Consider the following 25,891-nt stretch of genomic DNA (forward strand, 5'->3'; position numbering starts at 1 on the left):
CCACTAGATTTTGAACCGGAACTCTTGTGGGGGGAAAGCAGCAACAGAAAAGTTTTTTTATCAAGTAAACACTTTTTTTTAGGGGAGAACTGCTCTCTCTTTTACCTGTCACTGCACTTTGCAGATCTTTAAAAAGAACAAAGTCACATGCAACAACTACTGACAGGCTGAAACTGTGGCTGGCCATATCTCTTCCTTTGACCTACAACTGATGGTGTTCAAAGAGAAAGTGTCTGTATGTGTCAACAGGATGCATAGTGAGGCTAAAGCTACAAGAAGGGAAGTGCTTCATCAGAAATCTAATTCTACTTTAGTTACTTTATTTTATTGTTGTATTTCCACTAACAGTTAAAGGGTCCTTGTGTAGTTCAGTACATCATATCATATAAATGTTATCAGATTTCTTCATGTTTCACTAATTTGTCTCCAGAGACATACATTGTGCCACATTCTTAAACCATGCGCCAGTTGTATGTGCCACATTTTTCTCACTGTTAATATGATCATTTTTAGGTACTTCATCATCAGACAGCCCTATGTTTTTGCAAGTTACTCTTTGTGAGCCTGACTCAAAATAAAGACAAAGAAAATGCAATTTATTATATATACTTACAAATTTGGCTGAATGTTTTTTTTATTATTATTATTATTTAGTTTTTTTTGACACATGGTTTGGTTCACGGGAAAGAGAAAGCATAGACTTTTTTGAGTCAACCATGTCCACCACACTGTGACGAATGTGGTCTGTAACGTTTCCATTGGCCCTGCGCGTACAGTGTGTGCTCTGAGAACAAATTTATGTCACATCCACATATGTTCTTTGAACTGCTTGTTTCATGATTCATGACATTTTGATATATTTGAGTGTCTTTGCAGCATAAAGAAATGAGGGAGAATACAGAGAAAACATTTTGTACATGTTGATTTAAGCATAAACACACTGCATGTTTTTTTTTATCATTACTTTGTCCAGCACAAGTTGATACAAAGGAATTTACCTAGCAATGTTTCCGTTTGAGTCATGAGATTTAAAAGAAAAAATAACCAAGGCCTAGAGCGAGTGGGAAGATGACAGTTCAACCCCTCTCTCTCTGATGCTACAATCTTGGCTGGTCTAAAGACTAAAACAGTGAAAATGACAGGAAGAAAACTGCTTTGAAATCACATCTTACTTTGACAGCCCAGCCACAGCCATGCTCAACTTTCTTTGCTCTGTTTGTTAGTAGTGATTGTACTTTATCAGTGTCTGTCTGCACTGTGTATTTAACAGCAATTTACAGCAGATGAGTCATAGTGCTGTGTAGTGTTGTAATATCTAAATGCACAAACACTAAATATAGAAAACCACCAAAGATGAGGAAAGGTAAGTATTAAATTGAATGTAATGCAACCACTTAACGGCATGGTTGTTAGGTCTGATAAAATCCAAACTAAATGAAAAATGCATGGGTTAAAACTCTGGCTGTATGCTTGAACAAATGAGCTAAGTGCAGTTAAGTGTGTGTGTGTGTGTGTGTGTGTGTGTGTGTGTGTGTGTGTGTGTGTGTGCGCAGTGGTGGTTCCTTTCACCATGCGCTTTGTATAGTCACTTACTACTTTCTCTGAGTACAATAAATAAATAATTAATTTCAATACATTCATTTCAAAACAAACTTGTGATAGAGAGTCATAATCATGTTGAGGAAACGTTTTGCTGTGGAGACATCTTAGCTGTATGTGCATTACTAAAAAGGATGCAATATGAGTCATTCACTGATCACGTTGACGGGTACTTGGCTGCCATTGGTGTATGAATGGGTGAATGAAAGACACACTGTGTAGTGCTACTGTATAGAAGAGACCATATGACTGCAATAACCTCTTTATACAGAATAATCATCAAGCCTGGCTAGGATGGCTGACTCCATCAACATGTTCAGTAATCCAACAGTATATATTTGGGAAGGCTAACTTTCCAGATTTGTCAAATCTTTAGAGATTTATCAGAAAAGTGAAATATCGACTTCCCATGGTATTAAATTGAGGTTGCATTTGTAGGAAAACATCAGATTTCTCCCCTGACCCAACAGAAGGGGTCACTTCACCGGAGAGTCCGTAATGGACAGGACTGTTTTTGTTTCCTTTGCAGATTTCTGAGACCATAAAACAAAGGCATAAAACAAGCTTTTAAGCACATTCGTGTGCCAACGAACAAGGATTTAAGACTTTTCTCTCATTTACGCGTAATCTGCCCCACGGATAAGGAACCGACGCGCTAGCGTCATACCACCTGGAGATAATGTTTGTAAATAAATTAAGAATTGCAGGATCACTCTCTGACTAGAACTGCAAACTATGAAATGTACACTTGTAGCCAAAATGACAATGTTTAATCTACACGCAGCTCATCACCTGTGTCAATTTACAGTTTTGATCGTCTTTCCAGACCCTAAAATTAAAAAGTTAGCATTTGAGTATTTTAATCATAAGTTTCTACCACAGACCCATACTGTCATCCAGAAGCTAGTTAAAGAAATGTCATCGAAAGGCGCAAAGACTAGTTTCGCAACAAAGGGACATGCCCTGGAGAGACGTCGTGGTAAACTAGTGCCTGGCCAGTCTTGGTTCAGTTCTCTTCTTGGTTCTGAGTTGTCCTCTTTCAAGGCCGTTTCGTCTTCTTTGTCTTCGCTCCTTTTCAGTTCGTTTGTGTTTTCGTGATACTTTTTACTTTTAACTTGAAGTTTCTGTTGCCCGCCAGTTGCCGTGTTTAAGTTTTGTTTTTGAATTATTCTCGCCACATTTAACGCAAGACTTTTTCAAAGTACAAGCTGAATTTTATTTTAACTGTCAAGACAGTCATGGGCAGTATTTTTCAGTTCCATCACTGACAACCAATTTTCAACACACGTCATCAGACTCTACCACACGGCAATTGCCACTTTGTCTACGTAACATTGAGGAAGACTGCAGCTGTAACTGATTCTGAGCTCGCTGGTCAATGTTTGGTCACCCGATCCAGTTGTTCAGAGCAGCCTCCTAAGGAGTTTCCAAAAGTAGACTTTCACCTTCATATATGAGCAGAGTTGGTGCGTGTGATAACTAAACAAACCTCAAACAAATTTATTTATTTATTTATTCATTTATTTCGATGTTCTCATCATTTTCCATTACTCTGCTTTCATCTCATGTTTATTATTCACTTTTTACCATTTTGTAAATAAACCACATGTTTCACTTAAATCATTGTCAGAAAGGTCCTTGTGAGCTGGAAATAGATGATCCCTGTACTGAGAGCTGATGCCTCAGATATGATGAGATTGATTATTAACTAATAATTAATATTGATACAATAATAATAATAATAATAATAATAATAATAATTGATACAATGTTAATTGATTAATTCTTAAAGTGTACAGGGTACACTTTACGTAGGTGGTGCCCCCTTTCGACAAATGCAGTTATTAGACTTAATTGATGAATAATTTAATTCCCCTACACATTATTTCCATTAGTTTTGGGCCATCAGTGAAACATGGTTGAAAGTTTACACCCTTTTGTTTAGTAAATATGTTTTTTGCCTCTTTTAAACCCCCAAACGTGTATCTGTTTACAGTGTGTACAATAAATATTCTTAAACCAGTTCCCATAAACACTTACTGTCAACGCTACATAACTGTGTGTACATTCAGTGTTAACATTTAGTCTGGAGAGGCTGTGGATATGGATCAGTCTACAGGTGGAAAAGATCTGAATGACATTAGGGCCCTCTGGGTTGTTGCTGGTTTTATTCATAATGCGAATCAAACACAAGATGACAGAAGTGTGCTGCTAGTATTGTTTCATGTGTTAGAGTTGGTCTTGGTATTTCCACTGTGGTAGTACAGTGAAACGGACCACCACACCAATGCATACCAGTGTAACGAGAGGCCAATCAGATTGCTCTAAAAAATAGTTCCCTCCCCTCTGATATGGTTATATTAAGACATATCATCTTATAATGCAGTCTAAATGACATGGAGTCTTAGAAAACGAGAAATGGTGACAATATTTTATATTCTGCTTCTGCTCAAAATTGGGCGTAAGTATATATTTATTTATTTCTAATCAGTAATACAGAAGAGGCATATGAAGGTATCTCTGTTGTCAATAACTGCTCTGTTTTGATATTTTTCTCAGGATGCTCAAATGATCCGATCTTTGACACAAAGACTGTTACTGTCGGACAAAATGTGACTCTGTCGTGTTTTCGCGACAGACTTTCACTGTCAACACAACTATTTTGGATCAGACTTGTTTCTCAAACCTTTCCTGAAGTTTTAGGAGCAACTGTATCCAATGATTATGAGGGTGTTGAGAAGACTAATCACATTACAACAAAGCAGGAGCCTGGAGCTTTTGTTCTGCATATCACAGAAACACAGCTAAGTGACACTGCAGTGTACTACTGTCTAAAAGTGAAACGACGCACCATGACATTTCTGAACGGAATATTTCTCAGAATCAAAGGTAAATTCAACAATTTCACCTAATTTACTTTTATTATTATTATTATTATTAATATTATTATTATTATTATTAAAAATATACACACTGTATAGGTATATGTTTGCACAATTATCAAGTCAGTACTCTTCACTGAATTAAATAAAAGGTTCATTTTGTGGTTTAATTTCCTAGGACCAGAAGCAGATGACACTGCTGTCACTCAGTACATTCAGTCAGATCCAGTCCATCCAGGAGACCCAGTGTCTCTACAGTGTTCAGTCCTCTCTGACTCTGAGAAAAACACATGTACAGAAGATCACAGAGTGTACTGGTTCAGAGCTGGATCAGATCGATCTGATCATGGTTTAATTTATGCTCAACGAAACAGTACTGAAGAATGTGAGCAGAGTACTGATGCTCCTTCTGTGAAGAGATGTGTCTACAGCTTCTCTAAAGACATGAGCTCCTCTGATGCTGGGACTTACTACTGTGCTGTGGCCACGTGTGGAGAGATACTATTTGGAAATGGAACTAAACTGGACAACAAAGGTAACTGTTTTACCTTATCCCATTTTCAGAACAGCGTGTTTCAAAACAGTTCAAAACATATTTATTACTGTATCTCAATACTAAATAGTGTCTATTTTCATGTTTCAGTGGTCAGCAGTTGGGATTTGAAGGAGGCCAACACAGTCATCTTTCTTTTATGTGCTACTTTGCTCTTAAGTCTGATTATAATAGCCATCCTCATTCATTCCATCAAAAAGAAATCTTCTGGTTCTAACTGTAAGAAGAATTATATAAATCAATAATGGTATTTTGGAAGACGTTGATGCGGAAAATTAACTATTCTCTTTCCTTATTCCAATTTTAATTTACAGCTGCTGTTTCACTGCCAATGAATGCTGAAAGGACCAGAAAAGACCAGCAGCTGGTAAGGAATATAAAGAGTGTCTGCTAGAAATGTTATCAGCTTCTTTTGTCTCCAAGTTTTTAACTTCTATTTCATGATTCATTTCCTGAAACATATGAGGAGTCGTTGGTGTACGCTACACCGACCTTTACCAAGAGACAAGCCGGAAAAGCACAAAGAAGAAACGCAAGAGCAGCAGAGGAAGCATGTTTGTACTCTAAAGTTGCGTTTGTGTCTCGGAAAAATGCTGCCTAAACCAAAAGGATACTTATCCTTCACATGTGCTTGGCAAATACCAAAAAGTGTAACTAATAGCTGTTTATATAATACATCCAAATTCATCTTTCATGTCCAGCAGAAATCAGTCATATGATTATTGTTTTCATGTGGAAGGAGAATTGTTTCTTTTAAATTTAGAATTTCAGACCAGAAGGGACTAAACAATGAGTATTTCTAAATATAAAACCTTTTCTTTGTGTTGTAACTATTAAAAATAAATGTTAATTTAACCAAAAAGGTGACTGTTTCAATTCCCGGTGTATAATATTTGTTTCTGCCAATAATTTAAGCGTCAGCTGTCATTTTGTAAGATTTTATTATTGTTATCAGTTGACTTCTTTTGAAATCAGCACTGTCAGTTTAAGTTATGAAGAGAAAATACGTAAAATGAGTAATTTAATATTAAATTTGTATTGCAAGGTAAACTTTCTTTAGTTGTGCTTTACACATGGTAGGCATATGAAAATGTCTTTACACATTGTATTTGGTCATTTTAAGTTCCTGTTAATGTGTACTTCCCCTGTCAAGGTTTCCAGCGTTCGTCCCACATATTAAGACTGTCTGATTGGTTGTTTTACAATTTCCACAGTGGACGCAGCCACACATTTGTTTCTATCCATTAACGCATCTTAATTTTAAAGGTTTTACATTTTGAAGGATACAGTGGTGGCATTGAACTGATATTGGACAACGCTTTGGAAACTAGATTTTATGATTGTAAATCTTCTTATTTAGTTGATTATAAAATGTTTGTGTTGTGTCATTTTAGAATGACATAGCTTGGTAAAGTTGTGTCAATAAATAAGAATATCATAATATAATGTTTTGTGACACATCATTCCCAGAGTTTGATCTGTTTTTGTCCAACACAGGAATTGATTTCTGACCGCAGTACTACAGTGGCCCTGAAGGTCAAAACTCAATGACATTTCAGAAAACTCAGTGACATTTTAGGGCAGGGACAACACTTCTTGTTTCTGATTAGACAGAACCCATCCTAAAACACAAGCTAATGTGATTGGTTGTTTCACTGCCAGTCAAGAAATTATACTTTGTGAATGGTAAGCTATGCAGAACCTATGACGTGCGCTTTGAAAGCATACTGTATAACATGCACTGTCCACATTGTGGAAAGAAGTTCGAGTCGTTACCATGTCAGATTCAAGATTCAAGATTCCAGATCACTTTATTGATCCCCACAGGGAAATTGTTTTGTCCAAGCTTCCCAAGATAACAAAGAATATATGCGTACAACTTCAGAGGAAGTGCTGGGGAGGCCGGAGAAGGAAATTTAAACCAGCAGTACCTTCTGTCCTCATGGGGAATGTGAGGCCTCTTGCAAATAAGATGGACGAAATATGCACGCGTGTTAGGACCCAGAGGAAATATGCAGTGAGCAGTATTTTTGTTGTGGACTTCCTGTATGGGGCGCCATTTGTAAAGTGAAGTTAAATCTAAATGTAAAAGTTAAATCTAAATGTTAAATGTAGCACTTGGCAAAACTATATATTTATCTAATATGCTAATTGATGCTGCCATTCTGGGGAAGCACCAAAATAAAAGCTTAATTCTGAGAATGGTTGTGATGGGACCACGCCTCTGTCGTTATAAGAGCGATTACTGACTGAAATTCAGACTTTCATCAATGCAGCTACATGCTCAGGTGCAGCGACTCCTTCCAGCTCCGAACCATTATAACACCGGTAAGTTTGTCCTCCAACTAGCTAAGCATGTGTAGAGTAAAACTGGAGGATGTGTGGAGGTAAAACTGTCTAACCATCTAGCTGAAACTAGCAGCAGATGTAGCCGACTCTTTGCTAGATTAGTTTGTTATCAATGTGCTCCATGCAAAACGCATTTGCTTTGATTCTGCAGCGCAGTACTGTCTGGTGGACCCTTACAATCGGGGCTTGACATTAACACCTGCCAACCCGCCGAATGTGGGTGAATTTCAGCAGTGGCAGGTAGCACAGCCACTCCCACTAGTCACTTTGGAGGGCTGAATTTTATATTTATTTTTTGTAGTTTTCTCAAATGGCGACTACGGAGACTACGACACTACAACTCCCATGGGCGATGTGTGCGCACAATGTTTGTTCATTCATCCATTCGTGACTAACGTCACTGTAGTCTGTCATTCTCTGTGGAGTGACTCAGTGTCTCCACACTGTGATAAGAAACCACACTTTTTTATTACTATAGACTGCATATTTACATGTAAATGGAGCTTTAGGCCTACGCAGAACCTTATCGGAGCTGAATACTTGACAATAACATTTCTTGTTATGTGTGTACAAAGTACAAAGAGTAATTTACAAAAAGGTTAAGTACAAAGTTTGTAAATAGTTTTTTTTTTTTAAAAAAAAGATATTTGGGGGGGCTTTTGCACTTGTATTAGATAGGGACAACTTAAGAAAGGCAGGAAACCAAACCCACGCTGCAATGAGGACCATAATTTCCCAACAACAAAATTGTGGCTAGTGAAAATGCTGGCTAGTAACTTTGGACAACAACAGCCACAGTGGCTGATGAACAAAAAAGTTAATGCCAAGCCCTGTTTACAGTCCGCATCATCCTAAAGCTAATGCTACAATGTCTGAACTGAAATGTCTCTGCAGGACAGCACCCTCAGCAAACTCTTATGGCTCTCTTGTAATGTTTGGTTGTGTGTCTGTGCATTTCCATTAATTTCCAGGTTCTGGTAGCTCTGAAAAATTATCATTATTATTTATTTATATTTTTCTTTTATCCATTTGCCAAATAGAGGATGTGCAACAATCTAAACTGAAGACTGTTTGTGAAATGTAAATTATAGCATAAGTGATAATCATGAACTTTGGCCTATTAAATGCTATCCTCAGGATTCATTAAGTTACTTTTGTCCTGTTTATATGTCAAACACAAAAATATCATTGTGTGATTTCTTACTGACGCATTACCCGTTGCTGTACCTATCCCTTACCAGTTCCAAGCTGCTTTCTCACCACATTTACAATATGTAATCCATCAGTTACACAATATGTTGTTGAAACAGCCATCTTCAAGTACTTACAACATAAAAGGTTTAGCTGGAGTAAGATGCTCTATATTTCTGTGACATTCAGTGTCTATATCCGATGATTTTTTATAGTGCCGCTCTTATTTGGCTGGCTGGATAGTTATTTTTAATGTATGAAAACAATCAGACAGCAACTTTAGATATGAGGTGACAGAACATGCATTATTTCCAGAACGTGTTCATTTTTGTTGTTGATGCAAACTTGTTTATCCTGATGGAGCCCTAAAGAGTTAATATAAAAATAGACACTAACGCAGTAAGTTTTTACAATATATATAGTGTAACAGGAGTGAGCTCGTTCATGCTTTTTAAATTGCTTGGCCCGGTGCCGTGCCATGCTCAGAGCTGGTGGAGCCCTGAGGAGACATTCTGTCCCTAAATGTGTGAATGTAAGTGTTGTTATGACCCAGGGTCATTGTGTAATATTTGTTTTTGGATGTATGACTTGTCTGTGCTGTTTTTTTTTTTTCCCTTTTCCATGTGCTGTTCCTCCCTGCCTGAGGGTGGTGCCACCTCTGTTGGTCTCCAGGTGCTGGCTGGCAATTGGTGAATGGGCGGGAGGAAACCCTATAAAATGGCCGTCGTTTTGGAGTTCTTCCTCTCCTCTTGACCCTCCTCCCAACTGAACCAGGCATTTGTGAGTGATTTGGCAATTTGTATTTGTTAGCAGACCAGGTAGTAGTAAGGGTGAGTAGCTCTTTTTGGTTGGGACCTTTTTCTCCTGTTTATTTTTATAGGGAGTCAGATTAGAAACCTGTATTTTGATTTCCTTTATTTTTGATTAGGTAAGTCAGCTTGGGGGCACAGTGTTTTTTTTGTTTGTTGTTTTGGGCCATGCTCACCCTGAAGCCTATCACTACCATTGTTGATTAAATAAATAATTATTTGTTGGTCTGCAGCTCTGTTGTATGGTCTTCCTTGGGAGTGGGAGAGAGAGGGGGGCGTCCTTTCCATGTTACATTCGGTTCCCCTAGGTCGGACGTAACAGTGTGAATGGTTGTTTGTCTCTGTGTTAGCCCTGCGGAGGACTGGCGACGTGTCTAGGGTGTCCCCCTTCCTCGCGGTAGTAGAAGATGAGATGAGACGAAATGAGATGAGAAGTAACTTAGTTACTTTTAAAATCAAGTAATCAGTAAAGATATTCCTCTATTAACGCTATCTCATCCTCCATTCTTTCTAATTTAAAACTTGTGCACCGACACAGCTGAGTAGAAACAGGAAACGACTACACTGTCAGTTTTATCCTTTCTTGACTGGCAGAAACAACCAATCACATCATCTTATATTTTAGCACAGGTTCTATCCAATCAGAAACAAGAAGTGATATCGCTACCCTTTCCATAATCTGATTGTCGCTGTTTTGTGAAATGTCGTTGTGTTTTCACATTCAGGCCCAATGTACAAAACCCTTGAAACCCGTTGAACATGGTATTAAATCTAAACACAGGGCGTGTCGGATTTATAAGGTCACCTGGACACAACAGGATGTGGGTAGTTTTCTCGTAAAATCTATGATGACCGAAGAGAAGCTAAAAATGAGAACACAATGAAAATTTTACTTTTAATATCAAAAGCAAACACATGTCACCACAGTGGAAGGGACATTAGATGCTGCTACACAAATAAAACTGAAGGCCTCAGATTTTGGTAAATTATACATAGATGCATTATGACTAACAAATGAAAGTATTAGACTTAGGGTGCTGCTGGTTTCAGTGATCCACTCTGACAACAAAGTACATACACTCTGTGTATTCTCGTCCCTCCACATTCGTCTTTCCTTGTTTCATTCTGGTTGTAGAGAAATCCAGGGCTCCATAATTCATTACCTTTGCTTCACCATCCTACAAAAGACAAACAGTATATATGTGTGTTTGTGGCTGAGACTTCAGAAATGGGGGCTCTAACATCGAGTCAAGTCTAGAGTTAGTTTTACTTGGAGTTTGCTTGCAGTTGAACATATTTTATTTAGTCGAATTTATCTTACCAAATGTAATATTTTAAAATACTGAAATGATATTTATTTTTTATTTTATTTCTTTATTCATTTATCAGTTAAATCCATCAGTTCAATCTTATGTCTGTGTAAATGGATCATATATATTTTCCAAAGCTTAATGATGTGTTTATGTGACATATAAGTAGTCATATTTACCAAATCATTATTAGCAGTTGACCTGTTATGTCCAAGATGATGGGAGGTGTTTGTTTCTCCTGTCAAATCAGAGTCATCAGAAAGTTACTTCTATCGTATTGACTTTGACATCAGTAATTATGGTACAGTTACAATACACAGTTCCCAATATATCTCGCCTGATGCCAGCTGGGATAGGCTCCAGCAACCCCCACGACGCTAGTGCAGGAGTAAGCGGTACATGAGATGAGATGAGTTCCCAATATAGCAGCTGTCTTCTATTGACTAACTACTGTAGAATATAATAAATCTATAATAAATCTTCTTACATTTAACAAACATGGGCAGTTACTACTAGTTCGCTGGGGAAATATACAAACATGTGCAACATATATGCAAGCATGGTGACCTCATGATATATCAGTGCCACTAAGTGCAGCTGACTTAATCATGTAAGATTAATCCTTTATGGGAGAGAAAACTTAATTGGGAACTTCAGCCCACATTTTATGTCTGCTTGTATCCCTGTGCCTCTCAGTGAGGGTTGGATGCATGTGGTTTTCACCAAACCAATCAGCAAAGATCAAGGCAGCATTCTCAGGATCAAAGGTGGTCTGCTCGGTTCAACTCTGTGTGAACGTTGAGCTTACTGGCTTTATTAGGTGATGATGTGTATGATGACAAGTGCCTGAATCACCACTTCTGGTCTACTGGTCTACACAATGTTTACATTTGTTTACCACTTAAGGGCAAATGGAGGTCAATGAAATTAACATACACGGTGGATGTACTTTAATTTTATTGACCTCCATTTTGAACTTCCAAGTGTCCTATGAAGAGTTAACCTTTGCAATGTTCACCTTGTCTCGTTTGATTTGTGCAGCAAATAAAGCCAACGATCACCGTCACACAGCAGACCAACAGTCCTCCAAGCACAAAAACAACAGGGTCGGATTGGGTTCCTGGAATCGGAAAAAGTACGCCTTGCCGTTCCTTGATACACCTTGATTTCAGTCAAAGCTTGCAGTTACAAGGCAAAAAAAGCTTTTTACATATGTAGTTATCCAACAGTATTACTTACTGTCAGTGCTAAGACTTACACTTACACCAACACAGCAGGAATACTAAATACAAACAGTATGTACAGGAATACAAATACAAATTTAAAAACTTTGTAGAAAAAAGATGAATATATGATAAAGGATACATATATTGCACAGTACTATTTACAGGGAAAAAAATACACGGCTTCAGCACAAAGGTGGAAGTGGAGCAGTACTGTGTGGAAGTGTGTGGATGAGGAGGATGGAAATATTAACGAAAAGCACAAAATACATGCATGCAGTCAGCATTTTATAAGACTTGATGCAGTTAACCAAGTGATAAAGTGATAAATTTAATTTTCCTTTCCATAAACCAAGATGCTTTTCTTTTTTATTAAGGGCAAAGTCAAATGAAGTTTATCACTTTATAACTAGGTTTATTGCATCAAGTCTTATAAATTGTGGACTGCATGCACGATTTTGTGCTCTTGGTCAGCGTGTTGGAGCTTGATCTTAAAGAACTTAAAAAATAAAAATAAAAAGATGATTTTTTATTTTATTTTATTTTTTTAGGGCTTTTAGGGTTAGCTTGACAGTTTTAAGGACATCACAAGCTGTGAATACCTACCTGATTCCACTTTAGTTCCTTCACCAAACAGTATCTGTCCACATGTGACCAGAGCACAGTAGTAAGTCCCAGCATCAGAGAAGTTCCGTATAGTTTTTGACAGGTGATATACACAGCTCCTCCCCGCACCTTCATCAGTGGTGTTGCTTTGAGTGTAAATTACACTTGGATGAAATCCTCCTGATCCAGTTCTGAACCAGTGGACCCTGTGTTCACCTGGACACTGGACTCCACTTTCATTGCTCCTGGAGAGAAGTGAACACTGGAGAGTCACTGAGGCTCCCAGCTGGACGGACGCTGTCTCTGGAGTTTGTTTCACATAAACCGACAGCTGCTGATTATGATCTGTCCAATGTACATTAAAAGAGAAGTGTGAAAAAGAATGAATGCATTAAATTTGTCGACAAGACACAACTAACACAGTGTAGGTTATTACCCTTCACAGCCAAGAAGGATCCCATGATAAAAGTCTGTTGAATCTCTGTTCCTGCTTGACAGAGGTAAGTTCCTTCATCCTCTTTCTTTACGTCTGATGGTGAGGACACGATGATCATCTGTTTTATTGACTCGGAAACGTGAGCTGTTAAATGGTTCAATCAGTTTTATTTGCTTATAAACTCCTGATGCAACAGTTTGGACCATTTTTCCAAGAGGCTGCTTACACCACTGAAAAAATCTTGATTCTTTTGCAGAGACTGGACAGTAAAAAGAAGCATCGCCACCAAGTTCAATCTCAGTCAAAGAGACCAGATGAGGAACCTCTGCAGTCTGAATCAGGGCTGAAGACAAGAGACAGTAACAGTTACAACACAAGAGGGGAAAAGCTATAACTCATGTAAATATCTGTCATCTCTAGCAGCATAAGCTTTTCTGATGTGTTCTTTCACACATAATTAAACACAGCAGCAGTTCTCATAGTATAGATAAATTTCACTTACATGTTGTACTAAGCAGAATCAAAGCAGCCAGTCTTCTGATCATTGTGCTACAGCAGACTTGTCTCACACTTCACTACTGATGCCGTCCCACCGAATGGGAGGTTAAGTCACAAGACAATCAAGGCTGACAATACACAAAGCAAGGTGATTGGCTGAAAAGTAAGTGAACTTGCCCCCTACTTGAGGGGCAAGACACAGTCCAAATTTAAATGCAACACCACAAATAGCAAAGCACATAATACAAGATTTTTTTCCCCAGCAGTGTCTATTCTGACACTTTTATGTGATCTTATAGTTTATTACTGAAGCCCTCTAACAGCTGAAAGGTGTTTCAGCAAATAACATTTCTGTGGATTTTCTCCAGGAGAAAAGAAAATGCAGCTAAAACTGTGTCGATTACCTTTCAGTGAGTCGCACATTTGAATGCAAGTTTCATGTTTTGATTTGATGTTTTTTTTCCAGTCTGTATTTGATAAAACTTTGAAAGTCATCAAAATATTCCAGATTGATCAGCATTAACTGCCTAATTAAGAAGGATGACACTTTTTTTTTTTAACAATGTAGTTGGCTATGTGCTTAGCAGGTTGATGATCAGCAGATGCATATAAAGTTACTCATTTGTCCACGCCATTGTAGATCAGACTTATCAAGAAACTTACTATGGTGCTACTGTAAATACAGTTACTGATTTGAAAAAAAAATGACTTAAGTTCACCCAAAAGCATGTAGGTTAACACATTTAGAGTTTAGACTTGTTTTCTTCATATTTTACCATGACACTCCATAACTGTTTTCTAGATGCCAAACTACAACCATTTCACATGTTTCTACCACAAAAATATCGACATTTATCTCAGGAGACTCATTCCAATCAACATTGGCATAAGACATTAAACTTGCAGTTAAAAGCTTTATCTGGCCCCCCATCTTGTTGGTTTCCTGGGTGGTTTGCAAGGCTGCTTCTGGTTTTGTAGGTCTGGTTCCCACTAGTTATTGATTGAACCAGAACTCTTGTGGGTGGAAAAGCAGCAGATTTCTTCATGTTTTGCCAATTTGTCTCCAGTGACACATTGTGCCAGATTCTTCAACAATGTTTTCTCATTGTTAATGTTGGCTGTGTCAGGTAGGGGAGGTTGTAGGCGAGGACCCAGATGCAGGACTATTGATGAGGCAGGGTCTCCGAAACAAAAAGGTATTTATTAACAAAAAGCACTGCTCATGGCAGGAAAACCAAAAATACAAAAGAAACACGGCAAGGCAACATGGAGCAAGATATGGTACAAGGACGAGGAAAGGCGGAACAGAAAATAAAAGACAGAACCTTGACAGAACCCCCCCACCACCACCACCAGAAGTCCATAAAAATCCAAAACAAACTAAATGGTACCGGTGTGGCGACGGGCCCAGAAACGCGGGCGACCGGGACAAATGGCTCCACGGGCACGCGGGCGACCGGGGCAAACGGCTCCACAGGAATGTGGACACAGGGGCAAACGGCTCCTGGCGGACCGCTCCAGCAGACGGCCAGGAGGGCCTGGGGACGGGCCCAGGAATGCAGGCTTGGGCTGCTGGTGCGGCGACCGGCTCAGGATCGGGAACGCAGGCGTGGGCCGTAGATGCGGCGACCAGCTCAGGATCGGGAATGTAGACGTGGGCTGCCGGTGCGGCAACGGGCCCAGGAACGCAGGCGTGGGCTGCCAGTGTGGCGATGGGCCCCAGGAACGGTCCCTTCTTCTGTCAAGAAGGGAGGAGGTTGTTGAGGTGAGGACCCAGATGCAGGACTACTGATGAGACAGGATCGCACATGGCACATGGCACATGGCACATGGCACATGGCACATGGCACATGGCACATGGCACATGGCACATGGCACATGGCACATGGCACATGGCACATGGCATGGAGACGTTAGACTAACATTAACGATGTGACAAGGAACAAAGGGAAAGCCAGGGCTATATATACACATGAGGACTGAGGGATGACAAGACACAGGTGAAACAGATGAGGATAATCAACACAGGTGAGACGAATAAACAATCAAGAGACAAGGAGGTACAAGACAGGACATCCACAACAAAATAAAACAGGATACAACAAGACACAAAATAAAAGACAGACACAGAACCTTGACAGGCTGTAACTTTACTTGTTCTTTTCAGGTACTTGTCTATAGTGTGGAAGCATCAGACAGTCCTAAGTGTTGGCAAGCTATTCTTTATGAGCCTGACTCAAAATAAAGACAAACAACATGCAATTTATTATATATACTAAATCATTTTGTAAATAAAATGAGAGAGAGGGCATTGGAATATAAATGTTTTTGCACCTTCTGTTGTTGCACAAGATGCATATATCTGAATGTTTTTTTGGCACATGGTTTGGTTCACGGGAAAGAGAAAGCGTTGACTTCTTTGAGTCAATGATGTCCACCACACTGTGGCGAATGTGGCCTGTACCATTTCCATCGGCCCTGCGCGTACAGTGTGTGCTCTGAGAACACATTAATGTCACATCCACTTATGTTCTTTGAACTGTATGTTTCATGATTAGTTGATTTAAGCATAAACACACTGCATGTTTTTTTTTTTTTTTTTTTTTTTATCATTACTTTGTCCAGCACAAGTTGATACAAAGGAATTTACCTAGCCTTTACCTTTGAGTCATGTGATTTAAAAGAAAAAATAACCAAGGCCTAGAGTGAGTGGGAAGATGACAGTTCAACCCCTCTCTCTCTGATGCTACAATCTTGGCTGGTCTAAAGACTAAAACAGTGAAAATGACAGGAAGAAAACTGCTTTGAAATCACATCTTACTTTGACAGCCCAGCCACAGCCATGCTCAACTTTCTTTGCTCTGTTTGTTAGTAGTGATTGTACTTTATCAGTGTCTGTCTGCACTGTGTATTTAACAGCAATTTACAGCAGATGAGTCATAGTGCTGTGTAGTGTTGTAATATCTAAATGCACAAACACTAAATATAGAAAACCACCAAAGATGAGGAAAGGTAAGTATTAAATTGAACGTAATGCAACCACTTAACGGCATGGTTGTTAGGTCTGATAAAATCCAAACTAAATGAAAAATGCATGGGTTAAAACTCTGGCTGTATGCTTGAACAAATGAGCTAAGTGCAGTTAAGTGTGTGTGTGTGTGTGTGTGTGCAGTGGTGGTTCCTTTCACCATGCGCTTTGTATAGTCACACACTACTTTCTCTGAGTACAATAAATAAATAATTAATTTCAATACATTCATTTCAAAACAAACTTGTGATAGAGAGTCATAATCATGTTGAGGAAACGGTTTGCTGTGGAGACATCTTAGAAAATGACAATGTTTCTACACTCAGCTCATCACCTGTGTCAATTTACAGTTTTGATTGTCTTTCCAGACCCTAAAATTAAAAAGTTAGCAAAGAGTCTGATGAGTTTCAGGTGTTGTTGTATTGGTGCATAACCTTAATTTAATTAGATTTAATAATAACCTTATTATTTTATCCACCCTAGGAACAGAGAAGAGCCTGCACAGTGTCATGATAATTCTTATTTGCTTTCTAATTTTGCCTTTCATTATCACTAGCATGGCTGTTACTGAAATCTTCTACTCTGAATTAGTGAATGAACAAAAAAGATGCAAATAATCCTTTTTGATGAATAATTTGTGGTCATGTTGTTTTCACCAGTAGATGGAAGTGATAAATACAGCAGATGAGTCATAGTGCTGTGTAGTGTTGTAATATCTAAATGCACAAACACTAAATATAGAAAACCACTAAAGATGAGGGTAGGTAACAAGTATTCAGTTGAACGTAATGCAACCACTAAACGGCATGGTTGTTAGGTCTGATAAAATCAAGACAAAATAAAAACTCTGATCCAAGCGTGTGGTTTAAAACTAACAGCATATGAAGTTACAAGATCTTCATAAGACTGACTGTATGCTTGAACAAATGAGCTAAGTGGAGGTAAGTGTGTGTGTGTGTGTGTGTGTGTGTGTGTGTGTGTGTGTGCGTGCGTGAGTGCGTGAGTGTCTGTGTTTGTGTGTGTGTGTGTGTGTGTGTGTGTGCAGTTGTGGTACCTTTCACCATGCGCTTTGCACACTCACACACTACTTTCTCTGTGAGTACAATAAATGAACAAAAGTTCATTCAAAACAAAGATTCAAGAGGCTTTATTGTCATTATGGGAACATAATGAAATTTTGCAGAGACCCCGGCTTAGAGGCACACAGAAACACGGACATTGTAACAGTGACTATAAAGTGCAGCTTAGTGCAAGTTCCAGTCTATGAAATGTGGTGAGTGTGTGATTGACATGAAGACTGATGGTCTGTTTGATTGTCAGCAGGGGTGAGTGTGAGGAGGTGTGTGAGTGTATGTGGCCGGTGGGGGAATGGGGCATGTGTGAGAGTTCTGTAGAGGGGTGGGTGTTTCACTATAGCGGATTTCCATACACTGCCTGCCTCTACACCACTCTACACCACTCTACACCTCACCACCCTTTTTAGCAACCTTTTCCATTGCTTAGGAAAGTCCCCCCCTTTTTTTGCAGACTTTAGCCACACCCACACTTGTTGCTCCTAGCAACAGCGGGCTACACAGTAAAGTTATGTTCCAACGACCAGTGAATGAAAGAAGACAACCTTTAAACGATGTAAAACCTTGACGTTCCGAGAGGTCCAGTCCAACTCCCGCTGCATACTCTCTTCTCCCAACAAGGACAGAAAAGCCCTCACCTCTGCCATTGTTTTTCCAGTCATTATAAAATACTGACACGAGAGCAGAAAGTTAAAAGTGAGCAGTTTACTACTAGTCAAAAACACTCATCTCTCTAGTCAAAACTAAAACTTCCAGCTCTGTACCTGGCGCTGCATCGTGATGTTTTTATTTTCTGATCAATCAGTAGTAAGCAGCGTTTTACGTCACATTTTTGGCCCCAATTCACCTACTTCAGCCCGACCACAGAGGAAGGATTTTTAAGCACCCAGAAAGGTATCCCTTTGGCCTCGTTCAGCCCATCTTCTAGCAATGGAAATAGTGATTTAAAGTGGGCCGTGCAGAGTGGTGTAGAGGTAGACCATGTATGGAAATCCGGCTTATGGGGAGGGCACCCCACAGGATTGATTGCGGCCTTGTAAAAGTCAGTGAGCAACTGAGTGGAGAGTCCGGTCTGTTTCAGCTCTCTAAGAAAGAAGAGCCATTGTTGGGCCTTCTTCACCAGGTGTAAGGTGTTAGATTGCGGACCTCTTTCCTGTAGTGGGTCTCATCATTGTTGGGTATGATACCCACATCATTCGTGTCATCCGCAAACTTCACTACTGTGTTTGTGGAGTGGATGGCCAGGCAGTGCTGTGTGAAGAGGGTGAAGAGGCCTGAGCACACAGCCTTTTGGTGTGCCAGTGCCGAGGATCAGTGAGGCAGATATGGACTTTCCTATCCTCACCCCCTGGGGCCTTTTGGTGAGGAGATCACTGATCCAGGAGCAGAGCAATGTCGATAGTTCAAGGTTATGGAGCATTAGGGCCAGCATGTCAGAGAGAACAGTGTTAAAGGCAGAACTGAAGTCCACAAATAGCATCCTAACATTAGGATGCTGCAGGTGAGTCAGGTCCAAAGAACGTTTCTCCCTGTAGGCAAACTGCAGGCTGTCCAGGCCAGCAGGGATGGCGTCCTTGATGTGCTTTACGAAGATCCTCTCGAAGCACTTCATGATGACTGGGGTCAGGTCGACAGGGCGGTAATCGTTAAGGCAGGTGATGGAAGACTTCAGGCAAACAGGAACCGTGGACAGCTGCAGGGACAGATTGAAGATGTCCAGAAAAACTTCTACCAGTTGGTCAGCACATGATTTCAGGGTCCGGTCTGACGTCATATCTGGACCTGGAGCCTTGTTGGTGTTGATCTTACTCAGGGTGGAGGTCACTTGGTGCAGCTGCAGAACGAGAGGCTGTTGCTGCACCTCTGGCTGAAGAAGATGTTCTGTCTTTCTGCTGCTCGAAGAGTCGAAGCGTGTGAAGAAGCTATTTAAGGTGTCAGGCAGAGCGGGGTCATGGCTGACCTGCTGGTCACTGCGCTTGTAATCTGTGATGGTCCTGATGCCTTTCCACATATTACGTGGGCTGTTGCAATTGAAGTGCTACTCAATGTGCTGCTTGTAACTGTGGCCAGATGGATGCCCTTTATCAGTTCTTTCCAGGCCCTGCTGTAGGTCTGATCTGTAGCAGGACCCACACTGTGCCGTCCACCCATGATCCATAGCTTCTGATTGGGAAAAAATGTGATTGTCCTTACATGATAGAGAGTTATGATCATGTTGAGGAAAAGGTTTGCTGTGGAGACATCTTAGCTCTATCACGTTGACAGATACTTGGCACCATTGGTGAATGGGTGAATGACAGGCACATTGTATACTGCTACTGTATAGAAGAGACAATATGTTTGCAATAACCTCTTAATACAGAAGAATAATCAAGCCTGGTGAGGATGGCTGACTCCATCAACATGTTCAGTAATCCAACAGTATATATTTGGGAAAGCCGTCTTTACAGATATGTCAAATCTTGAGAGATTTATCAGAAAAGTGAAATATCGACTTCCCATGGCATTAAATTGAGTTTGCATTATTTACATTAGCACTGGGCCATCCGTGTAGCATGGTTGAAATTTACCTCCTTTTGTGTAGTAAATATGTTTTTTGCCTTTTGTTAACCACAAGTAAATCTGTCAACTTACATTCTGTCCATGGTACGGTACACACTGTTAAGTTAAGTTAAACACCCATATTGAAGAAATAAATATTCTTAAACCAGTTCCAATAAACACTTACTGTCAACACTACATAACTGTGTGTACATTCAGTGTTAACATTTAGTCTGGAGAGGCTGTGAATATGGACCAGTCTACAGGTGGAAAAGATCTGAATGACATTAGGGGCCTCTGTGTTGCTGGTTTTATTCATAATGCAAATCGAACACAAGATGACAGAAGTGTGCTGCTAGTATTGTTTCATGTGTTAGAGTTAGTCTTGGTATTTCCACTGTGGTAGTACAGTGAAACGGACCACCACGCCAATGCATACCAGTGTAACGAGAGGCCAATCAGATTGCTCTAAAAAATTGTTCCCTCCCATCTGATATGGTTATATTAAGACATATCATCTTATAATGCAGTCTAAATGACATGGAGTCTTAGAAAACGAGAAATGGTGACAATATTTTATGTTCTGCTTCTGCTCAAAATTGGGCGTAAGTATATATTTATTTATTTCTAATCAGTAATACAGAAGAGGCGTATGAAGGTATCTCTGTTGTCAATAACTGCTCTGTTTTGATTTTTTTCTCAGGATGCTCAAATGATCCGATCTTTGACACAAAGACTGTTACTGTCGGACAGAATGTGACTCTGTCGTGTTTTCGCGAGAGACTTTCACAGTCAACAAACCTATTTTGGATCAGACTTGTTTCTCAAACCTTTCCTGAAGTTTTAGGAGCAACTATATCCTTTGATTATGAGGGTGTTGAGAAGACTAATCACATTACAACAAAGCAGGAGCCTGGAGCTTTTGTTCTGCATATCACAGAAACACAGCTAAGTGACACTGCAGTGTACTACTGTCTAAAAGTGAAACAACGCACCATGACATTTCTGAACGGAGCATTTCTCAGAATCAAAGGTAAATTCAACAATTTCACCTAATTTACTTTTTTTGTTTTATTTTTTTAATTGTACATACTTTATCAATCATCAAGTCAGTACTCTTCACTGAATTAAATAAAAGGTTTATTTTGTGGTTTAATTTCCTAGGACCAGAAGCAGATGACACTGCTGTCACTCAGTACATTCAGTCAGATCCAGTCCATCCAGGAGACCCAGTGTCTCTACAGTGTTCAGTCCTCTCTGACTCTGAGAAAAACACATGTACAGAAGATCACAGAGTGTACTGGTTCAGAGCTGGATCAGATCGATCTGATCATGGTTTAATTTATGCTCAACGAAACAGTACTGAAGAATGTGAGCAGAGTACTGATGCTCCTTCTGTGAAGAGATGTGTCTACAGTTTCTCTAAAGACATGAGCTCCTCTGATGCTGGGACTTACTACTGTGCTGTGGCCACGTGTGGAGAGATACTATTTGGAAATGGAACTAAACTGGACAACAAAGGTAACTGTTTTACCTTATCCCATTTTCAGAACAGCTTGTTTCAAAACAGTTCAAAACATCTTTATTACTGTATATCAATATTAAATAGTGTCTATTTTCATGTTTCAGTGGTCAGCAGTTGGGATTTGAAGGAGGCCAACACAGTCATCTTTCTGTTATGTGCTACTTTGCTCTTAAGTCTGATTATAATAGCCATCCTCATTCATTCCATCAAAAAGAAATCTTCTGGTTCTAACTGTAAGAATAATTACTTAAATCAATAATGGTATTTTGGAAGACGCTGATGCAGAAAATTAACTATTCTCTTTCCTTATTCCAATTTTAATTTACAGCTGCTGTTTCACTGCCAATGAATGCTGAAAGGACCAGAGAAGACCAGCAGCTGGTAAGGAATATAAAGAGTGTCTGCTAGAAATGTTATCAGCTTCTTTTGTCTCCAAGTTTTTAACTTTAATATTTCGTGATTCATTTCCTGAAACATATGAGGAGTCGTTGGTGTACGCTACACCGACCTTTACCAAGAGACAAGCCGGAAAAGCACAGAGAAGAAATGCAAGAGCAGCAGAGGAAGCATGTTTCTACTCTAAAGTTGCATTTGAGTGTCGGAAAAATACTGCCTAAACTAAAAGGATGCATATCCGTCACTAATTTATGTTGTAACTATAAAACATTGTTCATGACTGTTTAAATTCCTGGTGTAAAATATTTTTTCATGCCAGTAATTTGTGCATCACTGTCATTTTGCAGGAACACCATTATTACTGTTATTATTTGAATGAGCACTGACTGATTTTAAATACAGTAAAATATCACGTGTATCACTTTTTTTTTTTTTTTTTTTTTTTTTTTGTCGTGTGTCATTTTTGGACATTTGTAAAGCCCGGTCAGTAAATAAAAATATCCCATGTTTGGTGACACATTATTCCTGGACTTTAATTTACTTCTGTCCAACACAAGAATTGATTTCTGAACACAGAATGCTTAGAACCCATCCAACATGGCATTATGAATAAAATGAGAACCCAAAGACAAAACACCTACGCAAAAACAGAGTAATGTAGTGTATGCTGTTCAGTGTAGTGAGGAATGTACAGACTTGTATATTGGGGAAACAAAACAACCTATCCACAAACACATGGCCCAACACAGGAGAGCCAGCACGTCAGGGAACGACTCAGCAGTCCACCTCCACCTGAAGGACAAAGGACACTCCTTTGAAGATGCCAACATCAAAGTCCTGGCCAGAGAGGACATGTGGTTTGAGAGAGGAGTAAAGGAAGCCATCTATGTCAAAGTGGAAAAACCTTCTCTAAACAGAGGAGGTGGACTGAGATTTAATATACCATCTATTTATAATTCTTCTGTCTGACAGAGGGGGACAGTCTTGGGGACAGTCTGACTTCTGTCCCCAAGAAGTTTCAACAGCATTCACACCTTGAGCCTCGAGGCTCCCATTGACAATAGCTAAATTAGAGCTCTATTCATAGGGTAAGTAGCCTAGGCACACAGTTCCCCCCATTCAAGGACAAGTAAGTACCAGCTATTATGGAAATTAGTGACCCCAGTTTCTAGTCAAACAAGTTTCGGGTGGGTGGTACCCACAGAGTTTTTCCTATTTAAACCTCAATTTCCCACTAGTTTATCAGAACTGAAGAAGCTACTCGGCTGAGTGGCGAAATGTCTTCAAGAAATTCTACAAGTCCAGCTGACCTTATTCAACGCTTTTTTGGATTACCATGACCTGGGTGACTGAGAACCTTCACAGACATAAAATGAGAACACAATTAAAAGTTTACTTTTAATGTCAACACAAAAAAAGCACACACAAATTACCACACTGATAGGAAAACGGGATTCTGTCACACAACTCCAATCATCACATTTTACTAATTATACATACATGCATTATGACTGATTAACTGCTTTACGTTCTGGGATTAAAATATTTCATATTGAAACACATTATGTGAGGTGCTGCTGGTTTCAGTGATCTGCTCTGACACTAGAATACATACACTCTGTGAATTCTTGCCTCTTCATATTTGTATTTCCTTGTTTCATTCTTGTTGTAGAGAAATCCAGGGCTGCATAATTCACTACCTTTGCTTCCCCATCCTGCAAAAGAAGAGCAGTATATATATGTGTGTTTATGGCTAAGGGTCCAGAAATGAGAGCTCTAACATCATGACAAGTCTAGAGTTAGTTTTACTTGGAGTTTGCTTGTATATGAGCAGAGGCGGTTCTTAGCATGGGCAATGTTGGCAGCCGCAGCATTTTTTAGAGGGTGGCACATGCAGCACGAGGAAAAGAAATATGAAAAAAAATAAAAATAAATTCCAGGGCCCCGCCCCCAGTGTCATCTGGGCTGTCCCTGATGGACGAATGAGAGGAGAGTTGAGACCCGTCTGTCACAAATATAATAACAGACAAACATATTTTTGTTGTTGTTGTTGTTTTAATGAAAATCGGTATGTGATGTTGCTGGGTACGTGTTCCAGTGCATCAAAAGGTGAAACTGAAAGCACAGAGTGATAATATGTTTGCGAGTGTACCTGTAAGGACTGATGCTGGTTTGAAGGCAAAGTGTAGTAATGCCAAATATTGATGTGACTTGGATTTTTCTTTTGTTCGCTCACTTTGCATTTTGTAAATTGATAAAAATAAACAATCGTTATTTATATTTTTTTAAAGCATTCTTAGTTTCCAGCATGTTTTTCTGCGCTAAATTTTGTTGTTATATGTAATTTTGTACTGTAGATGTTCAAAGGCTTGATTCTGTGTATGTGTCATAGACGTAGTCATATTTACCAAATCGTTATCAGCAGTTGATCTGTCATGTCCAAGATGATGGGAGGTGTTTGTTTCTCCTGTTTAATGCAAAGTCATGCAAATGAAAAGTTACTTCTATCATATTGACTCAACATCAGTGTTTATGGTACAGTTATAATACACAGTTCCCAATAGAGCAGCTGATTTCCAATGACTACAAAAGAGTATGATAAATCTGTATCTCCTTAAACTTAACAAGCATGTGAAGTTACTACCTACCACTTCGCTGGGCATGTAAGCAAACAGGCATGGTGACCTTATAATATAACAGTGCCACTAAGTGCAGCTGAATTAACATAAAAATCCAAATGAGATTAACCTTGGCAGTGTTGACTTCTATTTGTGCAGCAAATAAGGCCGACAATCACAGCCACACAGCAGACCAGCAGTCCACCAAGCACAAAAACCACAGGGTCAGATTGTGGTCCTGGGAATCAGAAAATCACAATCAGAAAACATATGCTTAACACCTCCTTTGGATTTCAGTAATTGTCGTTACTAGTAATTATCCATATTATACGTACATTATACATATACATACATATATATATGTATATGTAGTTAACAGACAATATTACTTATTGCAAGTGCAAAGCTGTGTCATTTGCTTTTCCTTTCCATGAACACCTTTGAGACTTAAGAAACTATTTTTTTTCTTTGGAAAAAATAAATTAAATATTTCACAATATAAGTTGCTTAACTACCATTATGTGGTTTTGGCAAGTGATGACCTGTACTTTGCCCACATCTTTACCACATGTCATTTAATGCCATACACTCACATGCTGTTTTATGACAATTGAAAGGTGATTGAATGGAGTGTAACTCACAGTATAGACACTATACACTATATACACCATACACTATTCCATGACATCACATACTTTTATGCGATATTTTGTTCTAAATACAGCGTTTAGGGTTAGATTGACAGTTTTAAGGACATCACAGGCTGTGAATACCTACCTGATTCCACTTTAGTTCCTTCACCAAACAGTATCTGTCCACATGTGACTAGAGCACAGTAGTAAGTCCCAGCATCAGAGAAGTTCTGTATAGTTTTTGACAGGTGATATACACAGCTCCTCCCCACACCTTCATCAGTGGTGTTGCTGTGAGTGTAAATTACACTTGGATGAAATCCTCCTGATCCAGTTCTGAACCAGTGGACCCTGTGTTCACCTGGACACTGGACTCCACTTTCATTGCTCCTGGAGAGAAGTGAACACTGGAGAGTCACTGAGGCTCCCAGCTGGACGGACGCTGTCTCTGGAGTTTGTTTCACATAAACCGACAGCTGCTGATTATGATCTGTGAAATGTACATTAAAAAAGTCTGAGATGGTTCTCAGTGGTCCAGATCATGGCAATCCAAAAGGCGTTTAAAAAGGCGACTGGCTTGTAGAATTTCTTGAGGACATTTTGCTATTCATTGGAGTAGCTT

The 25,891-nt window shown here is 39.4% G+C and overlaps 4 protein-coding genes across 4 annotated transcripts; 2 read left to right on the forward strand and 2 right to left on the reverse strand.

The window, feature by feature from the left end:
* The first annotated feature begins 1,353 nt into the window (after positions 1-1,353).
* Positions 1,354-5,145, forward strand: LOC125008530. The gene is made up of 4 exons (XM_047585815.1): positions 1,354-1,363; positions 4,159-4,488; positions 4,660-5,016; positions 5,135-5,145. The coding sequence occupies exons 1-4, from the start codon at positions 1,354-1,356 to the stop codon at positions 5,143-5,145; spliced, it is 708 nt and encodes a 235-aa protein (XP_047441771.1).
* Positions 5,146-10,311: 5,166 nt separating this feature from the next.
* Positions 10,312-13,557, reverse strand: LOC125007736. The gene is made up of 6 exons (XM_047584486.1): positions 13,461-13,557; positions 12,959-13,301; positions 12,523-12,867; positions 11,712-11,813; positions 10,873-10,931; positions 10,312-10,561 (listed from the first exon to the last, which is right to left on the reverse strand). The coding sequence occupies exons 2-6, from the start codon at positions 13,074-13,076 to the stop codon at positions 10,430-10,432; spliced, it is 756 nt and encodes a 251-aa protein (XP_047440442.1). The 5' UTR covers positions 13,077-13,301; positions 13,461-13,557; the 3' UTR covers positions 10,312-10,429.
* A 7,103-nt stretch (positions 13,558-20,660) lies between these two features.
* On the forward strand, positions 20,661-22,428 carry LOC125008531. Its single transcript, XM_047585816.1, has 6 exons — positions 20,661-20,703; positions 20,802-21,131; positions 21,263-21,619; positions 21,728-21,856; positions 21,952-22,004; positions 22,106-22,428. Exons 1-6 carry the CDS (start codon positions 20,661-20,663, stop codon positions 22,238-22,240), a joined length of 1,047 nt encoding a protein of 348 aa, XP_047441772.1. The 3' UTR covers positions 22,241-22,428.
* A 983-nt stretch (positions 22,429-23,411) lies between these two features.
* Positions 23,412-25,880, reverse strand: LOC125008533. The gene is made up of 5 exons (XM_047585820.1): positions 25,867-25,880; positions 25,415-25,794; positions 24,768-24,875; positions 24,428-24,486; positions 23,412-23,734 (listed from the first exon to the last, which is right to left on the reverse strand). Exons 1-5 carry the CDS (start codon positions 25,878-25,880, stop codon positions 23,603-23,605), a joined length of 693 nt encoding a protein of 230 aa, XP_047441776.1. The 3' UTR covers positions 23,412-23,602.
* Positions 25,881-25,891: the final 11 nt, after the last annotated feature.

The sequence above is a fragment of the Mugil cephalus genome, chromosome 5 (assembly GCF_022458985.1).
Source record: "Mugil cephalus isolate CIBA_MC_2020 chromosome 5, CIBA_Mcephalus_1.1, whole genome shotgun sequence".
Classification (NCBI taxonomy): Eukaryota; Metazoa; Chordata; class Actinopteri; order Mugiliformes; family Mugilidae; genus Mugil; species Mugil cephalus.